Source organism: Acinonyx jubatus, chromosome A1 (assembly GCF_027475565.1).
Source record: "Acinonyx jubatus isolate Ajub_Pintada_27869175 chromosome A1, VMU_Ajub_asm_v1.0, whole genome shotgun sequence".
In the NCBI taxonomy this organism is placed as follows: domain Eukaryota; kingdom Metazoa; phylum Chordata; class Mammalia; order Carnivora; family Felidae; genus Acinonyx; species Acinonyx jubatus.
In genome coordinates this window covers 102,897,431-102,921,518 of record NC_069380.1, presented here as the reverse complement: position 1 = coordinate 102,921,518, position 24,088 = coordinate 102,897,431, and the positions used below count along the sequence as shown (strand labels likewise).

The 24,088-nt window shown below is 42.6% G+C and overlaps 1 protein-coding gene across 3 annotated transcripts in view; it reads right to left on the bottom strand.

The window, feature by feature from the left end:
* Positions 1-24,088, bottom strand: part of GRAMD2B (GRAM domain containing 2B) — a 126,914-nt gene that overhangs the window by 61,563 nt on the left and 41,263 nt on the right. Inside the window, exon 1 of one of the 3 annotated variants that reach the window (XM_015067436.3) lies at positions 11,127-12,185. The exons of the other annotated variants lie outside the window; for them this stretch is intronic. Coding sequence (XP_014922922.1) covers positions 11,127-11,209 — 83 coding nt within the window. The 5' untranslated portion in view covers positions 11,210-12,185. Of the gene's footprint in view, positions 1-11,126; positions 12,186-24,088 lie in introns of those variants that run through there. 3 annotated transcript variants of the gene reach the window in all.

Sequence of the window (24,088 nt, the reverse complement as noted above, 5' to 3'; positions counted from 1 at the left end):
CCTCATCCCAAATCTAGTGAGGTTGTGTCATTATTTTAGGGGGCTGGTTCAGATTAGACTGCACATTGGAATTTTGGCTTCAACAGCTGTTATGATCTTGGGCAAGTGGCTGTGTCTCTGTTATGCATAGAATGTGATGACAACTGTACCTGTGTCATATATGTGAAAGCACTCTAAATGCTGTCTAGCACATAATAATGGTATCACCTCACCTCATGTAAGCTTTGATACATTTTCTGAAGCTTCTCTGAAAAAAGATCAAACTTCAAAATATTGCTGTTCTCTACTCTTACTTTCCTTATGGGCAAAGGCCTTGTGTTCTTCAGCTTGGTGACTGCCATGACACTCAGGCTGGTGTTCAACACACAGAACTACTTACTCAATGTCAGTTGACAACATGAGCAAATCTCTCTGGTCATTATCAGCTGTTCAATAATCGCGTTTCTCCTAGCTCATAGGCCATTTACTATTAGCTCCTCTCAGGTACTGATGAAAGGTCTGATGTTTTGTGATTTTAGTATCTGATTTCAGCCAAGGGCCTGTGACTGCTTGTGAAATTTTTAGCAAAGATTTGCATCAAAACAAGGACCAGCGTAGAAATCTACCAATTTGATGTCAAACTAGTCCGACCGCATACACTACAGAATTTTATTATGACAAGAAAGGAAAATATTCTTTAAGTTTTTTTTTTTAATGTTTGTTTTTGAGAGAGAGAGGCAGAGCTTGAGCAGGGGAGGGGCAGTGAGAGAGGGAGACACAGAATCTGAAGCAGGCTCCAGGCTTTGAGCTGTCAGCACAGAGCTGGACGTGGTGCTCAAACTGACGAACGTGAGATCATGAGTCAGAAGCTTAACCAACTGAGCCACCCAGATGCCCCGGAAAGGAAAATATTCTTGATAGTTCCTGTGGGCTCTCAGAAGACCACACTATATGTTATGTAACACAGCCAGCACCATATTTAAGTTGTTAGGATCAAATGAGGTGCTGTTTTCCAGTGAATTACAGAAACAATACAGCGATAATGAAAGCCATCATGATGAATTAGTTTTTCATCCTTGCTGATATACAGGAACTTAATTCACAAAACACGCTTAGGACTACACACTAGGGATTTCAAAGTAACTTGGAGGATCACAAGATCATTGTTTTCAGATGATAATCCTCAGTATTAACAATAAAAGACAAAAATTAGCCCGTTTCTAAGGTTCTTCACATTTAAAAATTTTTTTTTTTTAACGTTTATTTATTTTTGAGACAGAGAGACACAAAGCATGAACGGGGGAGGGTCAGAGAGAGGGAGACGCAGAATCTGAAACAGGCTCCAGGCTCTGAGCTGTCAGCACAGAGCCTGACGCGGGGCTCGAACTCACGGACCACGAGATCATGACCTGAGCCAAAGTCGGCCGCCCAACCGACTGAGCCACCCAGGCGTCCCGAGGTTCTTCACATTTTTTAAATCACCACACAAGATGGAAGACATCATTTGAAAAATCTAGAAGGCAACAAATATGGATATAAACACAAACCTGATATATATGGACTTAAAAAAACACACACCAATATTTATACACAGACCAGCATCTCCATGAGTGGAGAAGAGGCATGTCAGTTACCCATGTCGGTGCCGGAGATTTCACCAACATGACACAGAACAGTATCTGGAAAAAAGAGGAGAGAAAGCGGCCAGGATGCAAGGGGGAGACACACACATTAATGGCAAATTAACATTTTCTCTTTCCTTTTTCAAGGTAACTCGGTATCTCTCCTCAGTTTTTTCTTTTTTCTCTTTTCTCCCCATCTCCTTACTCATTTTCTCCACCTTCAAATTTCCACTTCTCCACTTGGATCTCTTCTTTTTTAAACACGTCTCATCACTACTGTGACCTGTGTTGGCGTGTTCATGTTCATTTGGTCCTAGATAGGCCCCTGACCAGATGAGGTGGCCAATATACCTATCTGCTAATATGACCAAATACTGCTACCTTATCTGATCAGGGGCCTGTCTAGCATCATCCATTCAGGAGAGGGGAACAGAAGAAATAAGAAACTGAATCAAGGGCGCCTGGGTGGTTCAGTCAGTTAAGCATCTGACTTCGGCTCAGATCATGATTCTGTTGTTCATGAGTTCGAGCCCCGCGTCGGGTTCTGTGCTGACAGCTCAGAACCTGGAGCCTGTTTCGGATTCCATGTCTCCCTCTCTCTCTGCCCCTCCCCCCACTCATGCTCTGTCTCTCCCTCTCCTTCAAAAATAAATAAACGTTAAAAAATTTTAAAAAAGAAACTGAATACGTAACTTGAGGATGTCTTAGTCAGGTAACAGTTCCTCTAATACCATGGATCCATTTTGCTAAGATCCATTTAAGAAAGTTGTGTTCTGATGGAGTTATTTATCCTTCAGGGCTAAAACCGAATAAGCCACTTCATTGGTAGGTAACTGTTCTGCAAAGAGGTTTGAGAAAACTGTGCTCTCTGAGAATACTGTTTGCCATTCACCGAACTCTCCTACCGTATGCAGTCCAAATACTGTATGATCACACTCACAAAGCACTTCATTTCACCAAGGCCAACCTTTTTACATGCATATTGGGAGATGCATATTCTAAAACAAACCAAACCTACAAAAAGCTGGATTCTGGCCTTAAATGACAACAGCATGAGGACACAACAAAAACCTCAGCAAGCGGTTACCCTTGAGACAAGGAAATGTAACGTGGAAGGCAGGAAGAAGGCTCTCGCTTTTCATCTTGAACAGAGGCTACACTATTTTTCTAGCCTTATACGCATATTGCTTTAAACTATGTCAACACAGATAGGGGAGAGATTATGGTCCAATTTCTTAGGCTCTTCTTTGTATTACTCTGTCATAAAAAAAAAAAAGTGATAAATGTCACCAGCAAAATTTTAAGAGGTTGCAAAAAATGTACCCAAGTATGCCAGCCTGAGTTATCTTTGTTAGCACTGTCACATCTGTTCACATCTTTGATAACACTGCACTTTGGGGGAGTTTTCAAAATCCTAAGTATGAATGTCACCTACTATCTTCTGAAGTGTAAGGTACTGATCTGCGTTTAAAGTGCTTAAGTCTTGGGATGCCTGGGTGGCTCAGTCAGTTAAGTGTCCGACTTTGGCTCAGGTCATGATCTCATAGTTTGTGACTCAAGCCCTGTGTCGGGCCCTGTGCTGTCAGCTCAGAGCCTGGAGCCTGCTTTGGATTCTGTGTCTCCCTTCCCCCACCCCCTCTCTCTCTGCCCCTCCCTGGCTCGCACAGTCTCTCTCTCTCTCTCAAAAAAAAAAAAAAAAAAAATTAAAAAAAAAATTTAAAGCGCTTACAGTCTTGTTTTCCCAGATTGTGAAAGGATTTCTCTTAAAGCTATATGATACGCCCTCATGCATTGCCGGTAGAAACAGAACATAGTATGGCTGCTTTGAGAAATTTTTCCAGTTCTTCAAAAAGTTGAACACAGATTGACCATATGACTCAGAAATTCCACCTCTACGTATATAAGAAGTGAGAGCATATGTCCACACAAAGACTTGCATACAAATATTCATAGCATTATTCATAATAACCAACAACTGGAGACCAACTAAATGTTCCTGAACAAGCCAACAGATGGCCAAAATGTGGAATATTCACATAGTATCACTGAATACTATTCAGTGACAAAAATGACTCAGCTAATGACATACGGTACTTTACAAATGGACCTCAAAAACCCAAGGCTAATTGAAAGAAGGCAGATACAAAAGACCACGGATTATATGATTCCACTTATATGAAATGCCCAGAAAAGGCAAGTTTATAGAAACAGAAAGTAGACAAATGGTTACCTGGGGCAAGGTGGGAATGGGGATTAAACATAAATGGGTGCAGGTAATCTTTGGGGTGGGGTGTGGGAAAATGTTGGAAAACCAGGTATGACAATGGTGCACCACTCAGTAAAGTTACTGAGGTATACAGGTGGAAATGGGTACATTTTATCACCTGGAAAATATATCTCAAGAACCCTGTTGAGAATAATCTGCCGCTTGAGACATCATGTCCCATTAAGAATGTGGGAATCTGGCACACAGAGTGACTGATGATAACATACAAACCAGTTTATCTTTGAGAATACAGTTAGGTTGCTTTTGCTTCTCTTCTAGGGGTAAATAATTAAATTTAAGTTTAGATAAAGCCCCTTCTTTCCTTTAAAAAAATTTTTTTTTAAATTATTTTAGAGACTGAGCTTGTGAACAGGGGAGAGGGGCAGAGTGAGATACAGAATCTTCGGCTCAATGCAGAGCCCGACGCAGGGCTCAAACCCACAACCCTGGGATCATGACCTGAGCTGAAATCAAGATTCGGACACTCAACCAATGAGCCACCCAGGCTCCCTCCCACCGTTTCCTTTAAGAACAGTCACTGATATGGCTCTGGAAGAGTCTCTCTCAAGGACCTTTGAAAACGTGAGACGCCTAGAACTGAGCGTTAACAGAGTTAGAAAGATGGTGAAGGAGAGCTCTTTTAGAGTTTAACAATTGGAAAACAATGAACAATGTAAAGATGAGCCACGAGATAAAAGCTCAATGCCAGGAAGCAGGATTTCGAAAATCAATGGCTTGTAGATAAAAGTACTGAACAATAGATGGGAAAACACCAAAGCAGTAAGCAATATTTAAATAAGCTGGTAAGTCACTAAGTAGTTCTCGTAGGAGAGGTTTTTAACATAAAGTAAAAACCAAGGTGCCATGTTGGTTTCATGGAAGTATTGCCCCACGTGTCTTTGAGGTCTAGCTGCTGAAGAGAGGCTCACTTTTAACAGAATACTGGGGAAGAGGCGCCTGGGTGGCTCAGTCCGTTGAGTGTCTAACTTCGGTTTAGGTCATGATCTCACATGGTTTGTGAGTTCCAGCCCCTCACCGGGCTTTGCGCTGATAGCATGGAGCCTGCTTGGGATTCTGTCTCCCTCTCTCTGTGCCCCTCCTCTGCTAGCTCACTCACTCGCACTCTCTCTCAAAAGTAAACATTAAAAAAAAAAAAAAAAAAAATAGAACCCTTGGGCTTGCTACTGTCAGAGTTAGGGCTGTTGAATTTTGACTAATTATCTTTTATGTAATCCTCCCACCCACCCCCACCCAACGCCACAGCATGTTCCAGACGCTCAGTGGGAAAGATTGATACAGCTATGGTTATCGAGAGCTAACAACATCAGACACTGGGTGAAGTGAATTTCTTACACTTCTCATTTATAGTTGATAGCAAGCATCTATGAAGCAGTGACTTAAGTATTCCCATTTACAGATGAGGAAGGGGTGGCTTAGAGGCATTCAGTAACTGGCCAGGGTCACACTTCCAGGAGACAGAGAAGTCAGATTTCAAATCCTACTTTCCTAGAACATGCATTCTTTCTTTCTTTCTTTTTTTAATTTAAAAAAAAAAAATTTTTTTTTAACGTTTATTTATTTTTGAGACAGAGAGAGAGACAGAGCATGAACGGGGGAGGAGCAGAGAGAGAGGGAGACACAGAATGGGAAGCAGGCTCCAGGCTCTGAGCCATCAGCCCAGAGCCCGATGCGGGGCTCGAACTCACGGACCGCGAGATCGTGACCTGAGCTGAAGTCGGCCGCTTAACCGACTGAGCCACCCAGGCGCCCCTTTTTTTAATTTTTAAAAATGTAAGTAATCTCTACACTAACACGGGGCTCGAACTCATGACCCCAAGATCAAGACTTGCACGCTCCACCAAGTGACCCAGTCAGGTGCCCCTAGAGCCTGAATTCTTAACATCTTTACGAACTGCCTCGATAGATCAGCAATTTCTGATAGCAACCTTTAGCCATAGGACAGATTTGATTCACTAAATTCCTTTTTCAAAAACATTTTAGACAAGAACACTGTTTCATTTTTCTTCGTCTTTTCAAACTCAACTGTTTCACTTTAATAACATTTTAATAGTTTCTAATGTCATAATTCTTTCTTCCTATTCCAAAGTTCATATAAAAAGTATACCAGATAACCAGAATTACCAATTACCAGAACTGGTGACCTGGAAATGAGAATTTTAAAAAAACTGTGGGGGTACCTGGGTGGCTCAGTTGGTTAAGCGTCTGACTTCAGCTCAGATCATGATCTCGAAGTTTTTGAATTTGAGCCTTGCGTCGGGTTCTATGCTGACAGCTCAGAGCCTGAAGTCTACTTCAGATTCTGTGTCTGCCTCTCTCTCTGCCCCTCTCCAGCTCACTCTCTTTCCCCCCAAAATAAGTAAATATTAAAAAAAAATTGGCACAGTTAGGCATCCAACTTCGGCTCAGGTCATGATCTCACTGTTTGTGGGTTGGAGCCCATGTCAGGTTCTGTGCTGACAGCTCAGAGCCTGGAGCCTGCTTCCCATTCTGTGTCTCCCTCTCTCTCTGGTCCCTCTCCTCCTCATGCTCTCTTTCTCTCAAAAATAAATAAACATTAAAAAATTTTTAAAAATTAAGATTGCATTACAAATATGTTACGGGTCATGTAATTTATTATTTGAAATATGAATCAAGAAAACTTTTGCTCAGAAATGTATCAGTCATTTTAGACAGTTTTTGTAACTCCTTGAAAGTAACTTAGCCATTAAGGGGAGCCTAGGTGGCTTAGTCGGTTGTGTCCTACTTTGGCTCGCGTCATGATCTCGCGGTGAGTGTGAGCCCGGGTTGGACTGTGTGCTGACAACTCAGAGCCTGGAGCCTGCTTCGGTTTCTATGTCTCCCTCTCTCTCTGCCCCTCTCCTGTTCGTGTTCTGTCTCTCTCTCCCTGATATAAACATTGAAAGAAAGAAAGAAAGAAAGAAAGAAAGAAAGAAAGAAAGAAAGAAAAAATAACTTAGCCCATTAATAAATCAGATCCACAAGAGACTTTAAGAAATAAAAGTGTATCTCAGAAAATGTGTGTGAAAAACATTAGGTTAGAAATGTCTATATATTGGGAACATAACATTCAGAATGAAAAAAGTACTCAAAGGGAGGAAAGTAGGGTCTCAAAAGGAAATATGCAGCTAAATTACCAGTTCTTGGTAAGAAGGGGGCTATTTTTATTTATTGGTTTATTTTTATTTTTTTAAGTTTATGTATTTATTTTGAGTGAGCAAGAGAGAGAGAGAGAGAGAGAGCGTGAGCAGGGGAGGGGCAGGGGGAGGGTAAAAAAGAGAAGACTAAGCAGGCTCCATACTGTCAGCGCAGAGCCCAATGCGGGGCTCGAACCCATGAACCACAAGACCATGACCTGAGCTGAAGATGCTTAACCAACTGACCCTCCCATGCGCCCCAGAAAGGGGGTATTTTTAAATCAAATATGCATTTTGGTGATGAGTAAATCTGCAGCCTTACTGCTAACACAAAGATGAGTAACTCCCAGCTCTCAGGCAAGTCAATGCACCTAAAAATTCTAACTGCTACTGATAGAAAATTTGATTAAACAACTTTAACAGAGTAAAATTTCCCCTGAGATAGTTAAGCTGAACCTCAGTTATAAGTATATTATACACCTTAATTAGGGGGAATGGCGTCTCAGCCTCCCTAGCTCACTAACAGATGGTTATCGAAAGTGATTATTCGCTGGGCCCCCTGAGAAATTCAGGAAGAAAAAAATGTGATCAGAGTTTGCAATCTATTTAAGGTTCACTAATATATATGGGACTAGTGTGTGAGCTAGTAACTGTTAACAGCTTGAAATAGTACTTTGTACATAATAAATGCTCAATAAATGTTCACCGTTCATCAACAGCAATAACAGCAGCAGCTAAAATCTATGGGGTTGATCACAGACATGCAAGGGGAACATGGAGAAACAAGAGGTAAGTATGGCCAGTGATAAGGAAGGACTTTAAAGGAAGGAAATCGTGAGTTGATTTGTACAGGTATATTGAGAAAAAGAAAAGAGGGGACTGCTTGAGCAAAGGAATAGAGATGAGAGGGAAAGAATGTAGGTAACTTCCTTCAGCAGTCCCTTTGGCACACCTGTTCCTTATTCTTCTGCATCATCACCTCTTAAGTCTGGAGCAGCTAGTTACTGTGATTGTTTGGATGGAAAAGATAGTCATGCTCGTAGTATTAGGAATGAAGTTGACATGATCTACATGTACTCCAATGTCCTTAAATTCCTGGCAGAGGAGACGAGGTCATGCGGGCCATCACAGATTCTAGAGTAGAGAAGTGTTCAAGTTCAGGCTCTAGTGTTAGAGTGCAGGCTCTGGACTTGAATTTAGCTGTGTCTCTACCTAGGTGCTTAACTTCTCAGACCTTCCATGTTCTTATGTGTCGAGTGGATAACGACAGCATCTGTCTCATTGTGTATGAAAATGAATGCAAAATGTTGAGCACAATGCCTGTCACACAGCAAGCATTCTCAATAAATGCCAGCTATTATTAACTAGGAGGCCAGGTTGTAGGTGATGAGGACTATGTGGCAAGAGCAAGCCATTCTTCTTTTTTTTAAATATTCATTTTTGACAGAGAGAGAGAGACAGAGAGAGAGCGCACATGCGAGTGGGCAGGTGGGTGCAGACAGAGGATCTGAAGCAGGCTCCATGCTGTCAGCACAGAGCCCGACGTGGGGCTCGAACTCATGAACCGTGAGATCATGACGAGAGCCAAAGTCGGATGCTTAAGTGGCTGAGCCACCGAGGCGCCCCAAGAGCAAGCCATTCTAATACTCCAAGAAGAAAACGCCCATCAGGACATCCAGATTCCAACGAGTCTGAACTTTGTCATAATTAATCTAAGTTACAAAGTTCAGAACAAAGAAGACTGGGTGCCTAAGCGTCAAAATTTTCCTACCCAAATGATTTCAAATATGAGTGATCACAATATATATATAACACTGATAATGTATCTACCTCCGTCTTAAAATTACTCTTCTTCTGGTACCAAAACAAGAGTTTAAAGCTCAGGAAATAGAGTGTCTCAAGTCTTTGAGTGATTCAGAAGTGACTTCAGCAGGGCTGGAAGTGACCATTTTACAGGGAAATACAAACAAAAATCTCCATAAACCAAGAAAAACTTACCAAAGACTGTTGAACGGGCAAACGTCCTTAACTGTGGAGAAGATTCAGTTATAGGCCAAACTTTTTATAGTAGTATCTTGTTCGAGTTTAATGTAGCCACAGCGCCCAGCAATGTCCTCTGAACCCTCATTCCTGTATTCCCCACCACGATGGAACCAACAGTAGGCGTTCCTGGATTTGTTGAACTGAAATGAATTTGTGAAACTAGCTGTTCCAAATGAAGGTGTGGCTGTTTGGGGCCTTCCACTCCAAGGTGGTTATGTTTATTGTCTATAAAATTATTTTCCCCAGCGTCTGAAGAGTTTGAAGTTAACAGAATTCATCTTAACAGATAACAGGCTTTCTCAATCTATTAAAACACTCTCCTCAACTGAGTAGACTACTGGGAATGCAAAGATGTAAAGACTTACCAGCGGCCGCATGGACTTGAATCATTTTGCTTTGTGTAACTGGAACTTAGCACTGCCTGGGCTGACTTCTAGGCTAGGAGTTTACAGTCCAGATTTCTAGTCTTGCTTGGCCCACTTAACACTCCTGTCACCACTATGAAGTGCTGTTTAGAATGCCACAATCCCTCTTTTTTAAGAGAAGTATATAAAAGAAGGATGAACTGCAAAAGAAATGTCCTTTGCTACTTTATCTCTTTCTTGGGCTTGAGTTATTAGAACAGAGTTAGGACTTTATTTTGGGGAGAGAAAACAAAAACATTTTGTGAGGGTTATACCTATGGCATTTTTTCCCCCTCAATCATCTTTTTATCGTTCATTTAAACAGGAAAGAATATCAGCTGAATTTGACAAAGCTGAGGGGCAGAAGAAAGGGCAGCCAAGGAAAGCAGACACTGGGAGAGATTATGACCAAAGCCTTTGACACAACAAATCAAAGCAGCTAGGAAAAGCTATTTTTCTTCCAAAACTTCAGCCCAAACTCCAATACACAAATGGAATATGCTTTTATAAACACCATTCTTTATGTGGAACCACACCGTGTTATAAAAATTGAATAAATGTTGAAACAATGGAGATCGCACTTTCACTGTTTTTTAGGTACCCCCAACAGGTTGGTACCAAAAAAAAAAAAAAAAAAAATTTGGCTTCTTTAACAGGTTATTTATATATTTATCTTAGTAACACTTAAAGTTACAGTGACACAGAAAATAACCAAATACTGATCCTTTTCCTTTTGGAAAGAAGAATGTTTGGCAAGAACAAGCATGGAAATAATACTTCTGGATTTTAAAAACAGTAGTACAGGGGAAGATAAATAAGTTGTGTTACAGGAAGGTAATCCTTGTGATCCAAGTATCTGAGTTTTCCATTTCTGAAACCAGAAGAGTTTCTAGGCCCAGCAATGTGCCAATCCTATTATGAACATGAATCTTTTAAGAGGATTGTCATTTAAGAGGATTGCCAATGTTCGAAATGTTTTATGTTATTATATATTCATTGTGCTCCTACAGCCGCTCCCCCACCCTCTCTCTTTCTCTCTCTCACAAAAAAAAAAAAAAAAAAAGAAAAGAAAAAAAAGGAAAAAAAGAAAAGTATGTAGCGAGTTTGTGTCAAGTTCCCAAGCAAAGGCAGACAGTCCTTGAAGGGAAAGATAAAGCGTATTTCATGTTTTCTCCTACTTCTCTCACTTGAGCAGAAATGAAGGAGATGGGGAAAAGACACCCTTTAGTTCCGGATCAAATGACAAAATACACATCGCTGTGAAACTAATAACCAGATGGCCTCTACGAGGTAGCTTCGTCTTCATACACGTCATGAAGAAGTAAGGAACAGAAGGAAGGGTCAGCGCTGTTCCTTGACCTGACTTAGACATCTGAATGCCTGCCCCAGACCTCCCTTGGGACAGATACCACGCCAATCGTGCTTTCGCTCCAATCCTTCACATCCCCACCAGACTGCAAGCTGTGGTCCGTTCCTCAAACGCTGCTGTGCCTCGTTCCCCACTACAGCATCGGAGAGAAAGAAGAGCCCGGGCGCCCCCCGAAAGAGTTCAAGCCACGGGGCTGTCCGTCCACGGTCAGGTTCCCAGCCAAACCCGTCCCCGGCACAGAAGTTTGGGCAGCGCGCTCCCGCCCGCCCGGGGCCGGACGCTACTTACTGGGCTGAGCCAACTTTGCTGTCTCTCTTCGCGAGCACTTTGGCAGGCTTTGCGTCTTCCACATCTTGCTGTAGTTCGGTCATCGGGGCCGCGGGTGGAGGGCACCTTCAGACGTTCCCTCGCGGCTCCCAGCGTCCCGGGCGCAGGCCCCGCGAGCCGCGCCTTTCCCCGCGCCCTCCGTGCGCCCTCCTCGCGCGCTCCCGGCCGCTCAGCGCATCCAGGCCGGCCCGGAGCCGCGGGGCCGCCAACCTGGACACGTCCGGGCGGCCGCGATTGGTCGGCGCCGGCGTGCGGGCCGGGGAGGGAAGGGGAGGGCCGAAGGCAAGTGACAGCCTCCTGCCCCAACCCGCGAGGCCCGGCCCGAGCGCCTGCAAACCTGTTGAACTAGTCTGGCTGGGGGAGGAAGCTAATTGGCCACGCAGGTGGAACAGTTGCCTAACTAGGCTCCGTATATTTAGCCTCCTGGTAAGTTGGGCTTCCTCCCGCCCCCCTAGCACCCCCCCCCCCCGCCCCAGCTGTAACCGGGGAGTTTTAAAAACGGGCGGCCTTCTGCGGCTACAGGAAATGGTTCGGACTGAGCGAGGCGCTCGGTCTCCCAGATGCGCGCTGTGGGCTGCGCGGTGTCCCGGCCTAAATTATTCAGACAGGATATTGCCTCATTGGGGACTGCTCCGTCGGGGCCCCAACAATAGGTCAGTTCAGTGACAAAGGTAGCGAGACGTGGTTGTCTCTAGAGGTTGTCTGCTTAACCCTTCCCCGTTATGGGGGTGGGGAGAGGGGTGGGGGTGCAGGGAGAGCGTTCCTCAAAATCTCATTAGCAACTTATCGTCGACTGGGCCCCCCACCTGGAAAAGGAATGCCTCTTCTTCCCGCTTTTTGGTGAGGTTTTGGCTTGCTGAATATGTCTCAACGTTTGCATTTGAAACATCCTCCAGGGGCGCCTGGGTGGCCCAGTTGGTTGGACGTCCGACTTGGGCTCAGGTCATGATCTCACGGTTTGTGGGTTTGAGCCCCTGCGCGGACAGCTCAGAGCCTGGAGCCTGCTTTGGATTGTGTGTCTCCCTCTCTCTCTCTCTGCCCCTTCCCACCCCATCAAAATAAATAAATAAGTAAGTAAATAAGTAAGTAAATAAATATTTTTAAATATTAAAAAATTAAAAATAACCACATCATCCATTTCTTTCACATATTTTTGAGAGCTTCTAGGTGCCAGGCATCCTTCTAAACATTCCCTTATTACAACAAATAAAGTATGTGTTTGGTGATTTTCTAAGTCGTTGACAATAAGAGGAATGTAAAACCTTATTGTTGGAAGCCCAAACTGACTTTAAAACAATTACAAGTGGCAACAATAGTTCATGACATGGCTGGGGGGGGGGGGGGGGAGCGATCTTTCGGCCCTGCCTGCGGCTGCAAGACCTTTCTGTTTCTTTAAATTTAAAATTTAGATTTCAGAATAATGGCAGAGACTATGGAACCATAGTGTTTTCGTTTATGTTTGTATATGTGTGTATATAGGGTGTGTGTCAAAGAAAACACCTACCCTTTCGGATAACTGCACACATTTGGGGGATCAACGCCTTTCCAAAGATTTCTTTTTGCCTTTTCATTTACTAGCTGTGTGATTAGGCTGAGAGAACAAAAGCATCTTTTTGTAGCCTGCTTGCTCCAAAATTGTCCTAACACTTGGAAAATAAAATAAAAATGTTTTTGTAAAATCTAGGAGAGTGGGCCTGGCAGATCATGCGCCGTCTCTCATGCGCTCTCTCTTTCTCACCTATTTTGCTGCAAAGGGGGGTTGCTCTTCACCATTGACTCCTGTGGAAGCCTGGCTGGGTGTGGTGGGGAAGGCTTTGTGTGACCAGAAGGTTTGCAAGCTCTCTTAGGGATCCCTTCCTGGCTTTTCCTGTACTCACAGTGTGTGTAAAAGTTACCACTGTCTATGCCCAAAACTTTTTGTCCTATCCAACATCAACTCTGTATCCATTCAACAATAAGCCTTCCTCCCTCTGGGTCCCTGGTAACCTTTATTCTACTTTGTGTGTCTTTGAATTTGTCTGTTCTGGATACTTCATGTAAGTGCAGTCATGTGATATTTTTCTTGCTATGTTTGGCTTGTCTCACTGCGTATAATGTTTTCAAGTTCCACCCAAGTTATAGCGTATCTCATCACTTCATTCTTTTTTTTATGGCTGAATAATAATCCATTGTGTGTATACCCCACATTTGTTTATCTGTTGACCTGTTCGTGGACACTTGACCTGTTTCTACCTTTTGGCTCTTGTGAATAATAGTGCTGTGAATGACATACAAATACCTGTTCACGTCCCTGCTTTCATTTCTTTTGGGTATATATCTAGGAGTGGAATAGCTGGTCAGATGGTAGTTACATGTTTAACCTTTTGAGATACCTTGGCTAGGCCTCTTTTGATGCATGAATAAAAACCAGTGTTGAAAGCTTCCTCAGCATGGGCTTACAGCTCAATCAACGCGCACTTGGGTGCCCTCAAACTTGGTTCTGTAATGTGTAGGATGAGGACTGAAAATAGTGTGATCTTAAGGGAGAAAGGAAGGGAGGGGGGTGGGTTTAGGGGCAGGTGGTGGAAATAGCAATTAGTCCTTCCCCAGAATGGGGAAGAATTACAAAGGAGCAAGTAAATGTTATTATTTTACTTAGTGATGTTTGTCTGGGTTTAAAAGACTTTGTCAGACAGCTTCATAATTTGTTTATTCATGGGGCTATCCTACAGGAAAGTGGAGTGCGGTATTTAAAAGGCAGCAGCAGTAGATGATAGGGGAAATTTCACTGTAGTGTGACAAATAGAAACGTAAGATTATGTCTGAAATATATTTTAGAGGGCTCTTTGATTTTGCTCCAATAACAGACCCTTTACTTTTCTTCCTCCTAGCCTCTGGGCACCTAATTTCTTGTTTCTAACATCAAAGAAGAGTTCTAGCTGTTACTTTTTCCAGTTACTTAATCAGATCCAGTAGTAAATGCCTAATCCATCACCTTTCAGGTTGCAGAAGACTCCTACTTAACGGCTTGGAATATCGACCAAAGTCAGTGTCTTTTTTACATTGATCAGATACACTGTGCGTGCATAGTCTCAGGGGCAGAGTTCAAATATGAGTTTAGAGATTTGAGTGGAGATAATAGTGTAAGGTGTGGTCAAGTAATTGCCTAATTGATAACAAATGGCAGGCAATGTATTTATTAGTCAATAGAGGTACGCTAAAGGATCATCACATGCCTGTAATTTCATAACTATTGTCTGACGACATGTTTAAGAAGCTGTTGATGCTCTTACCAAGATACAAGCTGTCATAACTATGCATAATATTCAATGTGTCAGTGTCATAAGTCAAAGAAATTCATGAACACTCATCAGACCATTCCCGTTTTCAATTTAAGCTCAGTGTTCAAAGGAGAAAATGGAAAACCCTGCACGAGTTCAGAAGAGAGCCCCATGGTGACCCTGAAGGGTTTGATTTTAAGACTTGAAAAAAAAGTTTTAAGAATGAAAGTTGAGAAGCATTTACTTATAGGAAGGGAAATTTCCTGATGAGCACAGCCATTAAACATTGGAATGGAAATCTATAGTAAGGCATGGAATCTCCTACTATGCACATCTTTGAGAATAATATTTTAAAAAAGTCAAATAGAATGGTTCTAAACCAGTATTTCCCAAGCCAGGTTATACTGCAAATGGGAAAACTTGAAATATTCTCTTCTTCTCTCTAGGGATGAGGCACGAACCAAGTTTAGCATCCATGTTGAGAGAAGTGGACAAGATGGTAAGGGCTTCCTGGTGTAGGGGCCAGCAATAGCTGGGAAACACTAGTCTAAGTCGTGATCTGGGAGAAAGCAGCAGCAGTAAACAAAACTCTGCCGGTCCAATGTTCTTTTTAAAAATTAAAATACACAGGGGAACCTGGGTAGCTCAGTCAGTTGGTGTCCAACTCTAGATTTCAGCTCAGGTCATGATCCCAGGGTTGTGAGATTGAGCCCCACATCGGTCTCTGTGCTGAGTGTGGAGCCTGCTTAGGATTCTTCCTCTGCCCTTTTCCCTGGCTTGGGCATGCATACTCTCTGTGTCAAATGAAAATAAAAATAAAATACACAATGCCACATAATTAATACATTGAAATCGACCCCAGAGGTTTAAAGTAGATGTCTGTTTTCTGTATGGTTAATGTTACAGGTCACATGTGAAGTAAGGAAGCCCCTGAGACCATCTGGTATGTGGTTTTCACACCAGGTTCTGCGAGAGTCGGGGCTCTTTGAACTAGAGAGTTGAGGAGCCGGCCTTTCAACTGAGGTCTTCTGACAACGCCTCCCTCTTAGCACCACGCAGATACACAGCCTCTCCTGCTTCTGCTAGACCTCTTCCTCTTAAATCTCTTTCATGTATTTTTGTTTTTTTTTTTAAGTTTTTTTAATGTTTATTTTTGAGAGAGAGAGAGAGAGAGAGAGAGACAGAGACAGAGCACAAGCAGGGAAGGGCAGAGAGAGAGGGAGACACAGAATCTGAAGCAGGCTCCAGGCTCTGAGCTGTCAGCACAGAGCCCCACGCGGGGCTCGAACTCACGAACTGCGAGATCATGACCTGAGCTGAAGTTGGATGCCTAACCAGCTTAGCCACCCAGGGGCCCCTCTTTCATGTATTTGTGTTCTGTATTAGTTTCTATTTGAAGAAGGGAAAAAGTGTTGCTTGTGCCACACTGAACAAAAATTTCAAATGAAATCTACAGTCCTTTTTCAGAGAAGAGCCTGAGCTTCAGAGGGTTGAGGGACTTGGCCAAGATGACAGTGATCCCTTGAGGATGAAGATTCAGCTTTCCTGAGTTTCACTGGGTAGTTGTAGGGGTGTAGGAGAGTGAGCAGAATGGCAGAGAAACGTACCTTATCAGAGAGTGTGTGGGAGGGAGGTCCCAAGGACCCTACACGTGTATAATGTTTGTGAGCAAAGAACTGTTGGAGTCTAGAGCTATCTTTGTCGGCTGCATTTTGTCGTTAAATATTGCTGCATAACTACCTCAAAGTTTGTGGCTTAAAACAATAATTTAATATTTCCTCTCATGGTACGGTGGGTTGACAAGGCTCAGCTGCACAGTTCTCATAGGGGTCTCTCAGGCAGTCACTGTCGTTGGAGTCATTTGAAGACTCGATGGAGCTAGACATGCACCTCCTATGTCTGGTCCTTCAGCTGGGATAGCTGGAACAGGTGGAGAGTAGTGGAGCATTTTGTCTCCCTGCATGGCCCGCCCCGTGGCCAGGTGGGTTTCCTTACAACATGGCCATCTCTGTATACTTCGACTTTTTACCTGATGGCTGACTTCCTCCAGAGCACGTGTTCTGTAATGCTAAAGGGGAATCCACAAGGCTTTTTATGAGAAGCCTTGGATATCAGGCAGCTTCAGCTCTGCTTTCTACTGGTCAAAGGTGAGCCCCAGAGCCAGCCCACAATCAAGGTGTAAATACCTGGAGTGTAGTTTACCAGGGACCATGTCTGGGGAGTGGCTTCCACAGTGCAGATAATAGATGAGGCTCTCTGACTGGATGTGCCTCATGTTGATGTGAATAAATGGGCATTTGTTTTTTCTTTTTAAATGCTTTATGTTTTATTTTGTATTTGATAGAGAAAGAGAGAGACAGAGCGTGAGCAAGGGAGGGCCAGAGACACGAGACAGAATCTGAAGCAGGCTCCAGGCTCTGAGCTGTCAGCACAGAGCCCAGTGGGGGGCTCGAACCCATGAACCGTGAGATCATGACCTGAGTGAAGTCAGACGCTTAACCAACTGAGCCTGAACTCAGGCGCCCCTTTTCTTTCTCTCTCTTTCTTTCTTTCTTTTCTTTCTTTTCTTTCTTTCTTTCTTTCTTTCTTTCTTTCTTTCTTTCTTTCTTTCTTTCTTTCTTTCTTTCTCTTTCTCAATGTTTATTTATTTTGAGAGAGCACAAGAAGGGGAGAGGGGCAGAGGATGAGAGAGAGAATCCCAAGCTGGCTCCATGCTGCCATCGCAGAGCCCAGCACTGGACTCCATTGAATGAACTGTGAGATAATGTCGAGCAGAAACCAAGAATCTGACGCTTAACTGACTAAGCCACCCAGGAACCCCTTTTCCCTTTCTTTCCTTTCTTTCTTTCTTTCTTTCTTTCTTTCTTTCTTTCTTTCTTTCTTTCTTTCTTTCTTTCTTTCTTTCATGTTTATTTATTTTGAGAGAGAGCATAAGAAGGGGAGAGGATGAGAGAGAGAATCCCAAGCTGGCTCCATTGAATGAACTGTGAGATCATGTCTTGAGCAGAAACCAAGAATCTGACACTTAACCGACTGAGCCACCCAACCCCTTTTCTCTTTCTTTCTTTCTTTCTTTCTTTCTTTCTTTCTTTCTCCTTCTCTCTTTCTCTTCCTTTCTTTCTTTTCTTCTTTCTTTCTTTCTTTCTTTCTTTCTTTCTTTCTTTCTTTCTTTCTTTCTTTCTTTCTGTTTATTTATTTTGAGAGAGCACAAGAAGGGGAGAGGGGCAGAGGATGAGAGAGAGAATCCCAAGCTGGCTCCATGCTGCCATCGCAGAGCCCAGCGCTGGACTCCATTGAATGAACTGTGAGATAATGTCTTGAGCAGAAACCAAGAATCTGATGCTTAACTGACTGAGCCACCCAGGCTTCCCATAAATGAGCATTTCTAACAGCACTTTTGTACATGCATGAGGTGTACAAGTGAACAAAACAGGAAATACTCATGGTGTGTTGGGTCTTGTATTCTAGTGGGACAATTGAAAATGAGAACAATAAGCACATCAAGAACACAATTTCAACAGATGAGAGATACAAACAACAAAAACAGAAAACAATGGAGAACGAGGGAGGGCTATTTTACACAGAAAGATCAGGGAAGCCTCTTTAAGGCGTGACGTGTCAGACTTGAAAGAGGGAAGGAAGAAGCCATGTGAAGTCTGAGTGCAAATCTGGGCAGCCATTGGGGAGAACATGGCTAAAGGTGTTGAGGCAGGTCTGACCTTGGCCATAGTCTAGAGACAGCAAAAAAGGCCACTATTCTCTACTGTGCCTGGTGTATAAGGAGGGAAGAGAAGGTTGGTGGGAGATGGTCTCATAGAGATATTATCTTCTCTGTCCATTTGTTTCTTATCTGTCCCCTCCCATAAGATTGGAATCTTCCCCCTCAAAAGGGGCTTGTGTTTGCCATTCTATCCACAGTACCTGGTTAATGTTAGGAGCTTAATAAATAAATGTGTGTTGAATGAATGAAGGAATCATTGGGTGGTTGTTTCTAACCAGTGGTTCTCAGCCATAATCATTTGGAACTCCAGATGACCTGAGATGTTCTACTGTTGAGTAGTAGCATTGGACCTTTTTTTAAAGTTTATTTATTTATTTTGACAGAGAACGTGAATGGGGTAGGAGCAGAGGGAGAGTGGGAGAGAGAGAGAATCCCAAGCAGGCTCCACGCTGTCAGCGCAGAGCCTGACGCAGGGCTCAAACTCACGAAATCATGAAATCATGACGTGAGCCAAAACCAAGAGTTGGATGCTCGACCAACTGAGCCACCCAGGCACCCCTGACCTTCTTTTCAAGAATTTTCAATTTTTTTTAAAGGTTTATTTATTTTTGAGACAGAGAGAGACAGAGCATGAACGGGGGAGGGTCAGAGATAGAAAGGGAGACACAGAATCCAAAACAGGCTCCAGGCTCTGAGCTGTCAGCACAGAGCCCGAAGCGGGGCTCGAACTCACGGACCGTGAGATCATGACCTGAGCCAAAGTCAGACGCTTAACCAACTGAGCCACCCAGGTGCCCCAAGAATTTTTAATTTTTAAAAGGGATCTCTACATCCAACATGTGTCTCAAACTCACAATCCTGGGATGAAGAGTCACATACTCCACTTACTGAGACAACCAGGTGCCCCACATTTGTCGTGTGTGTGTGTGTGTGTGTGTGTGTGTGTGTGTGTGTGTGTGTGTGTGTAATTTGCAGGGGAAAAAGAGAGTTCGTGAAAAAGAAATTTAAATCAAATCCTCCCACCCCGCACCTCCAACTTAAAAAAGAAAACCTTTGGCTTATGCTAGGACGGCACATATTTCAAATGGGTCAGAGAGGTCCCATGACTCCCAGATGGTCTGGCTCCAAATTAAGTCCAAGAATCACTGTTTATAATCCACCGGCAACGATTGTAAGGGAATCTCTCAGTTTTTCTTAGGGAAACATTCATACGGCAACTTCCCTTCCTTGTTCTGGGAACTGATGATCATGCCTTCCTTATAAGCACTGGCTGTGCTCTTTCCTTGTGCCTGGGTTTCACATGTGCTGTTTTGCTCCCTGTGAAATGTTCTGAGGAATCAGTCTGCATAGTGCAATTAGGACATTGTTTTGAAGCAGTTAATACTGAATTATTCAAAGGAGTTACTGTTGTTAAATTTTTTTCTTTATATCACCAGTTGCACACTTTTTATTTCTTTGGATTTTCATTCCTTTTTACCTGCTTTCATGTTACTCCTTTTCAACGATTCCTGTTAGCATTTTGTTATCCTTTCTTCCAATTGGTTTTCTGATGGTATTCCTTTCTAAGAATTACTTAACAAAAACGATAGCACAGGAGGAACAGGGGAGGAGCGAATGGAGAAAACCCTTCAGACAAACAAGAAAGTTTTTTTTGTTTCCCTCAAGTAGCCACAGATTTATTTTGCTTTTACTTTTGTTTCCGTTTTATATCTTATTTTATTTTTTAATGTCTTATTTATTTATTTATCTTCAGAGAGAGACAGAGAGTGTGAATGGGGGAGGGACAGAGAGGGAGACACAGAATCTAAAGCAGGTTCCAGGCTCTGAGCTGTCAGCACAGAGCCCGATGGGGCTCGAAAGCACAAGCTGTGAGATCATGACCCAAGCTAAAGTCCGACAGTCAACTGACTGAGACACCCAGGTGCCTCAGTTTCAGTTTTATAAATAGACCCATCATTTGAGGCAAATTTTGCAGTCTGGCCTTCCTTCTTTCCTTCCTTCCTTTATTCTAACCAGTATTTTCTTTCTTTCTTTGTTCTTTGTTTTTGTTTTTTTTTGTTTGGTGCCTTTCATGTGCCAAGCTATATTCTGCGTGATAGAGATTTAAAAATAAATAAGCACCTATGTGCTCTGAGTGAGGTCACAGTCCACTGGAAAAGAGTTCAGTAAATGGTTATTTACAATATATACATACACAGAACCTCAGTCAAAACCTATCACGTTTATATATCAGGACAAGACCCTTGGATGTCAGATGGTGGGAAGGGGCAGGTGATGGCCATGGGATGCTTCACATTCTTCTGTTTCGGGTCACACACATGTCACTCCCACTCTCCACGTGGCCCCACCCCCCCCTCCACATGCGCACAACTTGTTGGAAAGACTCTAGGCTGGAAGTCAGGAGAACTGGGGTCTGGTCCAGACACTGTGCTTTGTGCTGGAATGTGCATCTATTAATGGAATACAGCATGGAAGTAACAGAATGCTGGCCTCAAGGAAGGGGCTCTAGACTTCGTGGTTACAGCTGTATCCCTTTCCGTCTTATAGAAACTAAAAGAATGAAGGGGGGAAACTTTAAAAAAAATTTTTTTTTAAACGTTTATTTATTTTTGAGACAGAGAGAGACAGAGCATGAACGGGGGAGGGTCAGAGAGAGAGGGAGACACAGAATCTGAAACAGGCTCCAGGCTCTGAGCTATCAGAATAGAGCCCGACGCGCAGCTTGAACTCACGGACTATGAGATCATGACCTGAACCAAAGTCGGACGCTCCACCGACTGAGCCACCCAGCCGCCCCATTACCCAGAAATGTTGGAAGTACCAGTTGCAAAATGACAGTTTTCAATAAATTTCCTGAGGCGACAGTAATTATTACAGTCTATTCTCTTGGGAAAGTAAGTGCATTCGCCTCCTTCCTTTGGGGCCCTGTGCTTCTTTGTATTGGCTTCTACCTCTAAAAGCATACCAGATCACAACAGAATGTTTCCCTGTGTGTTATGATCACAGGATGACTAGAATCAGAATTTAATTTCTACTTTTAGTAGTAGTCAAAAATAAAATTAGGGGCATCTGGGTGGTTCACTTGGGTAAGCATCCGACTCTGGATTTTGGCTAGGGTCATAATCACACAGTTGGTGAGTTCAAGGTGACAGCACCTAGCCTTCTGGGGATTTTCTCTCTCCTGCTCTCTCTGCCCCTCCTCTGCTCACTTTCTGTCTCTCTCTCTCAGAATAAAATAAATAAACTTTAAAAAAAGAAATAAAATTAAAAGTTCATCTTTCCTTTTTATTAAAAAACATATAATAATCGCTTTAGTAAAACACACATTAGGGGGAGATTCAGACACTGGAAATGCTTAGTCCTATAGAATCCCCAGTCTCCAGATTTTGAGAAAATGTATAAATTAGTAGTAGACACTACAAAGAAACAGGAGGTGAGAGCTGGTGGGAATGGTCTTGATTCCTGGCTTCTCAGCTAAACTGCTCATGTAGTCCTAGGGTATTTGCTTTTCTGCCCCTCTGTCTCTGTCCTTTGGTAAATAACTCCCCTTACTGGAGTTACATGAGGGAATTGTCTTGTGGCAAAAGAGTCTCAGCCAGGGGAGGGGTGGGGATGAAGTGAGGTAAAATACAGAATGATTGAGATTCAAACTGATCTAAGAGTCCTAATATGCATTTGACTACCTTTGACTAGTGAGTTACCTCCTCTAAGCCTCAGTTTCCTCATCTGTGGGGAAAAAAATGGGAATAGCAGTAGTATCTATGTTACAGGATCATGGGGGAATTTAAAAAGCTAATGTATATAAAGGGATTAGTACAGTAAACTGTTGATTGTCATTATCAGGTTGCTATTGATGAGAATAACATTTTAACAAATTGAATGTCCTGCCCTCCCTTAGATCATCAGCCCCTTAAATCATTGTGTCACCTGCTAGAAGGCATTACTAACTATAGAAGATGTATCATCTATTCCCCTCTGAGTCCTCAGTCCTCTTCTACCTGATTTCCTTATATCACAAGCTAAGTCTCCATCCTTACATCAGTGACATCGATATATTTAGCCTGCTAGGCCTCATCTGTAATTTCTGACGTGTCCTGGGTTTTTTCCTCTCTCAAATGTCTTTGCCACTCTAAAAGCTTTAGTTTAATGATAAAGGAGTCATTGGAATTAGGAGGTAATCAATATGAAGTCTGACAGAGGATGATTATAGAGTCTGGTTGCCTTGAGAGTCCTGATTCAGTCCCCCTACTATGGCATATTTATAAGAGAGTCCCCTTTTATTCTCAAAAGATATCCATGTTTGGAAAAGTTATTAACAGACAATCTATAGTTTGACTAAACTAAAATATGGCATTAGCTCAGGTGTTGAGATTAGGTACAAACCAAACTTGTCCATCTTATTGCCTTGCTGCCCAGTAGACCCCCTGTGTCACTCATAGTATTCCCAACTTTTACTAAAAGACCTGAAAGTTATCAGAACAAATGTGTTGCAAAAAAGAAATGTATGCAAGAATGTCAAACTATGACAGTTGGGAAACAACTCAAAGTTCGTGCTCCATTGGTGTCAAATCAGAGGCATCTCTATGCACAGTTGACTGCTTCATGATCCAAGCAAGAGTTGGGGTCTGACTCATTGTTATTACCTATCTTGACTTTGCTAACCCCAAGGCAGAATTTTTCCTGAGCCCTCATTGAGTCACTTATGAGTCTTTTATATTGACACTAGGTTTGCTGACAGTCTGGTTTAATTCTTGCAGTTCTTTCTTTAAGCATTTTGCTCTAGAAAAAAGAAATGGGTCATGGGACTCTTGTAGGGTAAGAACGTTCTAGGCTCTGGGTTTCAGTTTATCACCCAGTGGGCTAATTCCTTAGCACCTTGGGTATCTGTTGGTTACTAAACTGCCCATGAGTAGTGTTTGTAATGAAAAACTAGCACACCCTAGGAAACACAACAAAATTACGTTTAGGACTCCTTTACTTTTTCACTGATCATTGCCTATTTTTGTATTTAAAAGTGTGGAGAGAGGTTACCTTTTGGGTGTGGACTGAAAAGGGGATAAGAAACTTCCAGGGATTCTCGAAATGTTCTCTATATTCATCTGGGTGATGATTACATAGGTGTATGCATATATGAAAATTAACTGAATGTACAGTTAAGATTGGTCACTTTAATATATGTTAAGTTAAACCTTAATTAAAAAGAAGTAAGAAGGAAAGAAAAGCCTCAAATCTCCTGAGCTAGTGCTGGTTAAAAAAAAAATGTATTCTGAGTTAGTCAAGAAGAAACCAAACATCTACTTACATAATCTTGTTTTCTCCTGGATTTCAATATATTTGTCATTTCCCTTCTACAGATATGCTTCATGATCTCTATCTTTACTTAATCTTTGATAATAAAACTTCAAACTATGCCAGTTTGAAACTTTGAAAACTTTCAAACAAACTAGTCCACTTCAGTATGTAACATTACAAAGACTTTGATTCTTCTAACTGTGCACTTTTCCGTAACTTATGGAATATTGAAAGCTTCCTAGGCCATATAAATCATGGCTTATAAATAGTATGTGCATTCACCTCTTGATTTCCAGTTTATCATGTGACTGTTCATTAAGGTAGTTGAGTTGTATAATGAAAGAGATCAAGAGGCGCCTGGGTGGCTCACTCAATTAAGAGTCTGACTTTGGCTCAGGTCACGATCTTGTGGTCTTTGAGTTCGAGCCCTGCGTCGGGCTCAGAGCCTGGAGCCTGCTTCGGATTCTGTGTCTCCCTCTGTCTTTGTTCCTCCCCCACTTGTGCTCAGTCTGTCTGTCTCTCTCTCTCAAAGATAAATAAAGATTAAAAAAAAAGATCAAGAGAAGGAAAAAGTTGTTTTTTTTTTTTAAATTTTGGAGAGAGACAGCACATGAGCGGGAAGACCAGCACAGGGGGAGAGAGAGAGAATC